Below are 9412 nucleotides of genomic sequence, written 5' to 3' on the forward strand. Positions count from 1 at the left end.
ATACTAACATAGCCGCGGTGGACGCGGAATTGAGATAATAACCGAGGGTAGGAATTTGCTTGATTATGATATTCTGAACGCGGTTTAGGCACCTGCTAGTAAAGGTTTGGCTCCCTGTGGTAAGTGTTGAAATGTTGGCTGACGTAAATTATTTCTTTTTGATGGTATGTGAGGATCAACAGTGTTGATATTCTTCCTTACAGACACGGGAAAGGTATTGCACTCTTGATAGTCCCTGCCTTCAGTTGCTCTTCAATGCATACTGACGACTCCGATGCATTGCAGAGGTCTGGGATTTAGTACATTGGCCCTCGCATGCCCCCTAGCTGAGCATAATACTGCATGCTTTGTCCGCCGGTATATGTGGACGCCCACTAACGGGCCTGGGAAAAACGCCAAGAATCGGCATTGGCTTGGTAGTTCCACGCAGGTCTTTAAACGCTTCAGCTTGACGCCAAAATTGCGGTCAATAACTGTCTTGGCCAGGCACGTAGTCAGGATTTTGTTTCGAAGGGGGGAAGGGGGGCCCGCCCATGACAAAATGCTGTATGAGGTGGAGGGGGAGAGGAGGTCCCAGCAAAATGGAAGATAACGGGGGGGGGGGGGGGGGGGGGGGGGGAGGCGGGCCTCATGGGCCGCCCCCCTGGCTACGTGCCTGGTCTTGGCCAAAACGCTATCGTCAGGCCTTCGTCTTCTAGGTGACCGCTATCGACCGCGCGCTGCCGCCAGTGGCTCCCGACGCGAAATCTTCCTGATGCCGCGAACCTGTCGTCGAAATGCGAAACTCAAAGACTTGGAATGAATCTACTATTGCTAAATGAATGTGAAGGACACGAACGCTTATGGAAACGACAGGAACCGAACGGCCGTTAAAAATGCACACAGAAACATTTCGCGCAGAAAACGTTTTTAGTACACTCGAATAAAAAATATACACAGAAAATATTCCTTTATTATACTTTAGAACTAAGGAAACACGAATGTTCTCATCAAACCGCGACTAATTAAATGTAGCGTACAACGTGGCGTGGAGAAACAAGAGCCAACAGATGCAGACGACATCCTGCACTTCAGCTCGGAACGCCGATCACAGCGCCAGTCCTAGCTCGGCGGCTGCACTGGTTCTGCACCGCCGCCTGCACGACTCCAGTACTCCTCTAAACTCGGACAGGACAATTTCAGAACTTTCTGGCCGAATCGAACAGACCTGATAAAAGTTTTGGTTCGACTGCTCCGATAATCACTGGAGCTGGAGTTTCGGTTTGTCCGAGAACTCTTCGACGACTACGCACCAAAAGGCATCGTTATCAAGAGACGCGGAAAACGCCGCGCCGACCACAGTTGGCGCCGACGACAGAATCTGCGGGACGCATTGGATGTTTTTACGTGGTCTGTCATTCGCCTTTACCAAAACAATAGCATCGAGGTGATGAGGGTAAGTCTCCTTAACTTATTCACATCCCTTTTCTAGCTCAAATGTTCTTTCTGTGTCACGGATTTTTATTCTAACGAACATGTGCTCGAAGCCGGATCGCAGTGTCAAAACAATCGCGTGCTTAGATCGATGGTGCACGTTTTCTTTCCTCAACGGTGGAACGCCAGAGCACTGCGATTCTCCGGTTAATATGACAATTTGTTTCCAAATTGGAGGTATCGTTCAGTCGAATCTAAATCGGCGAATGGCAGGGGACGCTCAAAGCCCTCTTGTTCGTCTGTCTTCGTTTCACCACAAGTTTTAAACGCAGTATGTGACTTGCAAAAACTGAGATGTAACTGCTAAAAAGCCACCGCCGGAGCGAAACAGTGCGGTTGCAACGTGTTGACAGCGCTTATCTGACGAGCCTAATTTGAAACAAAATAGTTGCTGGTTCAGCTGTCATCGACCCTCCGCTGACAGCACCAGTCTGAAAGTTATGGAATTACTGCCGCCATCTCGTGGCTAATATGACAACTGACGCGTACGCCTCTAATTGATGCAACTACGTGGAGATGGCGCCACTAATCTTTTTCGCCCTTTTTGCCGACGTTCTATTCGCGACTCCAGCAAGACGGACGCCACCAAGCGGGAAAACCGGGAACCAGCCGGACCAGGTCGCTCCGCGCCCCTCCGCGTCTCTGGTGGCTTTCGCGGTCACGTGTTGTCGGCGCGGTGGCGAACAATGTAATTTGACGAAGGTCCGAAAGTGTGGTGAAGCCTCAGTAGATTGTTTCCTTCCATCACGTGTTTGAAAGCCCGTTTATTCCACAACACACGGTCGCGTGCTTTCGATTTCTTGGATGGGGAGGAATTACGGAAAAACGTTTTGATTTCTTGTCTGTCTCGAATCACATTCAAAGTGACAACCGCTTGGTAACTGACAAGTGGTTTCTTTACAAGGATGTAGAACAGTGGACTGTGGACGACAGACGAGGCATTTCACTGGAGGGAACACCAATGTTGCAGTCAAGTGAATGGGAAGGTTCGATAGCTAATTTTCTTGAGTTTGGTTGTGTTCGATTAGCTTCAAGTTTGAGCCACCCACGCCGGTCAGTGCGTTGGCTATTCATCTTGGCTGCTTTTCGCCGAAAAAGCCTCTAGACCACACTGAATGAGTTGGGCTGATTTCGCAATTACTTGCTTCAGGAAAACCTGCTCTCTGCAAATGATGAATGAGGGAAATTATCTGTTTTCAAAAGGTGGGGGACGAGTCTCGCAACGTTAGAAGCTGTCACGGCATTTTGATCTATCGCGCCTCCAATATTTATATTTTACCCCCGTCGAAGCCAGCAGCAATATACGTCTACATTGCTCAGGTTGACCGGCCACAAAAAATACTCATTTTCTCCGTTCAGGATTCGAAGCAAAGTTCAATGCAGAGAGGTTCTGCGTGAATCTCCTGTGAAGACTATCTTCAGTTTGTCTCCGTGCTGCTGGCTAGAACCATTTGGCTAAGTTTAAGTAGTATCTCTCTGTCTGTCAAATATACTTTTATTCAGCAGTTCACCTAATAGCTAGTCAACTAAGCTCATATTTCAACCCGAAGAATATACTAATACTGTTTTAGTGGGGCATAGTACGGAACCTAATACATAACATCCAATTTGCGTTTGCTGCTTTGTTGACATCAGTTCCTTCTCCCTAGTCGCCGTGGGAGTCCCAAAAGAGCAACATAAGGACCCAGGACAGCCACGGGGTGCAATCCCCACCCCTGCCCGTTTCGATCAGGATGAACATCGTACCGGCGTACGGTTGTCTATAGACAACCGTACGCCGGTACGATGCTCAACTGGTATTTGATCGTGCAATCACTACTGGGTGATGCACGTTAGAGACCCCAGGCTACACTGGCTAAATGCTCATGTACAGCTGAGCGACAAGGCGCGCGTTGGAGCAGACTAACTTGAGGTTGTATACACGTTTTCAAGAGAAGCTCCTGTGCGCTGCCATTGTGAACGATGCTGGCGCCGCGCAACGTTTCCGCCACGTTGAGGTGGGCACGCCATTGAGTTGGGCGAGGGCAAAATGGCGGCGTCGGCTGCATCGCCGATGGCCGACGTTAGCGACGCAGTTACTGTTTCGAAACGCAGGGTGAGATATCCACTCTCACTCGTGGCATCAAATTAAGGGTTGGAGCTGACCTTATGACGATCGCGGCCTCTATTCCAGGGGGGCTATGTTGCACGCTTTGGACTCTCAGGCGACTAGGGAGAAGGAAGTGACGTAGGTGTGAATGAAGGTATCTTAGCAGATGCCGTCATCAGCGACTCTTCCAATCAACATCCAAAGAGCGTTGTTGACGTCACTTCCTTCTCCCTATAGTCTCCTGGGAGTCCAAAACGTGCAACATAGCCCCCCAGCACGTCGTAGAAGCCATCGCTGCCTCGAGCGCAGTCATCGTTGATGTGATGGCCATGCGGCTCCTGACGTTCCTCCCGTTTGCATTCTTTGGAAGAGTTTACGTTTTCCTTTTGATTTTAACTGGGATGAAAATAGCCACGTAGCACGGGCTAAAAACGTTTCCAAAGACAATAAACGTTCGTTCTCTTGTTTTTTTATTCTTGTATTCTTTTAAATGTATCCTCTTTTGCAAGGGACGCTTGGCAACATTGTACGACGAGCAGCGAACGTCCTGGCCCGAGGGTAGGTCCGCCTCAGCTTGGCGCGCGGTTCGAGGTTAAGCGGGGTTCCCACTTGCGGAGGTCACGGCATCTAGCCGCCGCCATGTCTCTGCTCGTTCGGGCAAGTACGTGCAATTGCGAGCTTGCCAAAGCTACGTTCATGCGCACGCTGCACATGCTTGCACGTATGAGGCACCAGCGAGGCGCCATGCTTGCAATGGTCTGTAAACATTCTCGCAATGATTAGGACAGCCGCGCTTCGTACGGCGCGTGCCAAGCCTCGAATTTTTGCTTGATGCGAAGCAAAGATGACTCGCTGCCGTCTCTGGACGCAACGCAATGCCCACTTTCTCCCGAAAGTAATCACTTCTTGGCGCCGCCTACCTTATGCCACTGCAAGCGCGAATCGCAGCGCCTCGCAATGAACGCGACGCTATACATAGCTTGCATGTGACGTCATTCGCGGGCGTGCCAGTATCGCTCGGTCCGCCGTGTGTTGGTTTCACACCGCAAAAATTGCAGTTGGAAGGAATCGGTCGGTAACCGTCAGTACCCAGCAGTGGCGACACTTGTGAGCCGTGTATTCGTGACGAGAACCACGCTAGGGGGCGCCATTGAGCGGCACGCGAATGTCACGTGATGCCCGGAATGTTAGGATGCCGGGTTTTCGTAGCGCTACGGCGTGATGGCTTGCTTTCGGACGCAGCGCTTTGTGGTTGTTCTGTAGCCGGTGGCACCACATACGCGATCGAAAAAAGGTCTAAATTTCCCTCCGTAGACCATTTTATCGTGGACAGCGCCATTTTGAGAACGAGAGAGAAAAAGGGAAAGGCTACCGGAGCTTTCTTCCTCGCTGGGTCGTTAGAAAGGGTGAAAGTCCCGGATGAGAGTCTTGGCCGGTGTTGGGTGTCCGCAGTGCCCGAACTTCGTTCGCGCTTTTTTCTCCGTTTTAAATTCGCAAACTTAATTAGAGCCACGGACTTGAATGGCGACAGTCCCCCAGTCATCGGGACACCATTGGCTGGTGATAGGATGCGCAAATAACGACAGAAAGCGTCGAATACTGTCCGAGGACCTATGTATATAGCTTGCATGGAATACGGCAATGCGAGAGCGGCTGCAATGTCTTTGTGTTTTGCCGGGCTTCCGCTAGATGGCGACGCCGAAACTTCTCGCCGCGATTAGCACGCGATGTCGCCGAGACGGGCGCGTGTGCGGCTTTGCGGCGACTCTCGCCGAAGTTGAGCGCCGCTTCGAGCTTATGGCGAATTCCACAGGTCGTTTTGGAGCGCGCCGGGATCGACTGTTTTGGAGCGAGCCTATTTCACTGGGCGATCGGGATCGAGACCGACGTGTTTCACTGGTCGTTTTGGATTAGCTCCCGCTCCATATCTCGATCTGGATCCGAGAAAAGTCGCCCCACGATTTCGGCGGATTCAACCGGAAGCCAGCCGGGCCAGCCCTCGGCGCACACACGTGACTTCCTTTCTCGTGGGACATCTCGCCCATCTCGCCTCAGAAGAAGAAGAAAAACGTCGCGGGCTGGGCTCCTAGATTGTCTTGACATCAGAAGAATTTGTAATGGCCGCTTGCTTACCCCTTGGCTCGACAGCCGGTTCGTTTTCCAGGAAGGAGAAAAGAAGGTATTTGCCGCGCTACGGGCATTCCGGCAATCTTTGGTAGAAGCGCCTGAGCCATTCCTGCAGCTCGTGCGTCGAACACGTGTTAGCGCCGCGATTGCGAAAACGTCTTCGAAACGACCGCGGCGGCTGCGGAAAGGGGATTTCCGGGCAGTAGAATGACGGGAAGGCATTCGCCGATCCTGGAGCAGTGGTCATGTTCCACTGGGGATCCGTAGGCGGCGCGACCCCGTTCGGATCGTGTGCTCCAGTCCGGATTTGGTAAACTGATCCCGGCGCGTAACACAACGCCCAGTGGAATTCGCCATTAGTTCCACTAATGATGACGTCATACGCAGGACTTGTATTCTATTTAGTCAACAGACGCACTAAAAAGCCACCAGTCGCTTCTAATTAATGTCAGCTCACCTAACCATCGCGCTAAACAAAACTTTCAGCTCCTCGATCGGCGGTAAGTTTTCTTACACTTGAGATATAAATTGAAAACACAGATGCCCTTTATGCGCTGACGAAAACAGCCGCGATAATCTCATTCTCATATGCCGAGCTGAATCCGCCAGCGAGAGCGAAGGGCGGTCAGATAAAACGAGGAGATAAAGGAGGAGGTGGGCACTTTCACCAGCGGAGTTTGCCTGCTAATTTGAGGCATTTCACTTGCATCAGGAAGGAGTGATTAAACGACCAAATACCAGTTGGTTGAACTTGACAGAATATATTAGGCATTGTGTGCTGCTGAATTCAGCCTTTTCTTCAGAAGCTGTATTAGTGTGAGCCCTCAGTTGGCCCACAGATTGAACTCACAACGATGCTCAGAATAACAGCGGGATCTGATTTCTTATTTGACATAATTCGTTCTCGTTCGTTTCATGTGCAGAGCGATGAAAGACAAAGAACGAGGCTCCCACCCGGCAACACGGAAAGACAACATAAACATAATAATCGGGATCAAGAAGGAAGACATCCGGGACAAGAAAATGAACGTCTTCATCATCATCCCCAGCGAGAACTACATGATACTGCCAATCAAGATGCCGTACCGTCACTCCCTAAGGGTTCTACCCCGAACAAGCTTCGTCCACACCTGAGGCAGCAGCAGTGGAAGCCCTTCAACCGAGCGAGCTACCAAGAGCGCCTTCGGCACTGGGAAGCCAGGGAACTTGAAATGGCCACGAGGAACGCAAAGCGCGACGAGGAGCAGAAGCAGGAGATCCTTCGGAGAGTGGCTTGGGCGACAGCCGACGCCAAGTTCCACGAAGGCTACGACGACCGTGTCAGCGACAGCCAGTTCTACAGCGGTGCAAGTCTTCGGATCAAGCGTGAAAACTTCGACAAGGAAAAGTTCCTCGACTACCGGGACTACTTTGACGAAAAGAAGGAGCTGATGGCCCTCAAGTCCCGTCTGGAAACGAGCGCTGGAACGGGACCCGCCAACGGATATTCCGGGCGACTGGCATCCACGAGCTCTTCTCCGTCTTCGGAAGACGACGCCTCTTGCAGCCACAGTCGCAGCAGCGATAGCGAGAGTAGTAGTAGCAGGACTACTATTAGCAGAGCCACTAGTAGTCGAACAAGCGACGAAAATAGGAATGAAGTTAGTATGAGAAGGGCTGGCAGATGTGATACTCCTAGTAGGTCTCCTAGGAGGAACGATCGCATTGCTCCAAGTGTCACGAGCAGCAGCCGCGAGGACACTGGAGAGAGCAGCTTATGGACACCGCCTGCAGACCCGAGTGGTGTCGGTTGGAGGCCGCCCAATGGCCATCGGCGAGCAGCGCTCATAGTAACTACGATAACCGCCGACTCAACGACAATCGAGTCTGCTTGGTGGTGCTAGAACGATGGATTGATTAAGATACTTAATGATAGAGTGTTTTTTTTTAGATAGGAGAGTTTTTTTGTTTTTTTGTTTTGTTGAGAGCTGTAATGGATCTGCATGTCGAGTGCAACGAGCACTACTATTTAACGTTCACACTCGTTTCTATTTTATGTATTCACTCCTCTGCAGTTTAGAGGGTAAAACAATTGTGTTCACCGGTACCCACGTTGCTTGTCAAGCTTCGGCGTAGTCACTGATTCGCACTTTTCGAAAACTGTATGCAGTCACGTTGGAAAATCGTCCCTATCGTCTGCTATCTTTATGAACGGAAAAACAGGTTATGTGGTAATGCGATTGTGGCTCCGAATTGCGCCAAAGGGCTCAGCTTGCTGCATTTGGCCACAACACGAGAAGTTTGCGCCAAGAATTTGCTCGTTTACCTCGATTCACAAACTAAGAACTCATATCCTCTACACTGCCCTATTTGGTTCGAACTCTGTATTAGCGGGCTGTGTAATACACTATTCACTTAAGTCATCGACCTCTCTGGGCGGCAGCTGACATCTGTTATGTTGGCGGTGTATTTGATGGCTTCTTGCGGGTAAGGTTCTTCTCCGGAATAATCTTGCGTGGGATTTTGGACAAATTCTTCAGTTCTGTTGACTACCGGGACATTTCATCTGGCTTAGTACTGTTCCGATCTTAAAACGGAAGTGGAATCTATCAAACGACTCTTGCTCCATTGATCACACGCTTGAGCACCTTGAGCTACGTGCCTGGGAATGGCACACGAAGCGATGTTCTCAGCGGTGGTGGAGAAGAGGTCAGTATCGAGACCTCTGGTCCTATAGTTGTCCCGTTTATCCGAGAGGAATCTTTCCATGACGGCAGATCTAATGTTCTGCATTGAGAATTGTCCACTCAATGCATGGTGGTCGTCTCGCACTGCCTTATTAAGGGCTGTTTATACTCCGACGATGAGCGAAGTGAACGCAGCGTGGCGCAGAACGCGCGCCTTTTATTGGCTGACGACCAGGAACTCGATATCTGCGACCAATCGGGATCAGTGTGCGCTGCGCCACGCCGCGCCCATTGACGTTACGTTGAAGTATAAACGTATCTTTAGAGCCGCTACCATGCGTGATGATACTGGGTAGCGAGGCCAGTCTCATAGCACCGTTGCGTGGCCCCCGGAAGGGCAGTTCTGGCATCCGGTCGACATAGTTAATGGTGGGCAGGAGTGACCGCTGTGCCAGTCCGTGATCTATAACTAAAACTTCGTGTTTTCGGTTTTTTTTTTTTTTTTGTGAATTTGGAGTGTGCTTTTTGGAGTTTATTTTTTTATATATAACCAATTATTTTAAATTCGGAGTTTAGTTTTACTCTGTCCTTAATTTTTGTTTCCAAAATAAATATAATATCCAGACAAAAACGTACCCTAAATTCATAAAAAGAAATCACTGGTATCGAAATCCATTTCTGCAGCTGCATTTGCCATTGACGCCACCAGGACAAGTCTTGAAGACAAGTGTTATTTCAAGAAACGTCGATAGTTAAAAATAGCCAAACTCCCAGACGCATAAAAAAATTCAGCCGCCCTCCAGATCCTATGAAAATCTACAGTCTCATCTTTTACGGTTATAAAAAAACGGACCGAAATCGCTGCGGCCGCCACGCTGATTCTCAAAGAAATGCGTGAGCATTTCGCAGAGCGGTTATATAGGGTGTCCCAGTCACCAGGCTCGATCTAAAATGGTCCGTAAAAATCGACGCCTGCACGTAGCAATCTGAATTTTTCGTCGAAGGTGAATTTCACAGGTAGGTTTTATCTTGTAAAATTACAAAGCGAGCTCTCTTT

At 50.0% G+C, this 9412-nt stretch overlaps 1 protein-coding gene across 1 annotated transcript; it reads left to right on the top strand.

The window, feature by feature from the left end:
* The first annotated feature begins 1218 nt into the window (after nucleotides 1-1218).
* LOC120836560 (RNA-binding protein 25-like) lies at nucleotides 1219-9203 on the top strand. The gene is made up of 2 exons (XM_040205529.3): nucleotides 1219-1435; nucleotides 6613-9203. Exons 1-2 carry the CDS (start codon nucleotides 1430-1432, stop codon nucleotides 7570-7572), a joined length of 966 nt encoding a protein of 321 aa, XP_040061463.2. The 5' UTR covers nucleotides 1219-1429; the 3' UTR covers nucleotides 7573-9203.
* The last annotated feature ends 209 nt before the right edge of the window (nucleotides 9204-9412 follow it).

The sequence above is a fragment of the Ixodes scapularis genome, unplaced genomic scaffold (assembly GCF_016920785.2).
Source record: "Ixodes scapularis isolate PalLabHiFi unplaced genomic scaffold, ASM1692078v2 PGA_scaffold11__112_contigs__length_91849675, whole genome shotgun sequence".
Lineage (NCBI taxonomy): Eukaryota > Metazoa > Arthropoda > Arachnida > Ixodida > Ixodidae > Ixodes > Ixodes scapularis.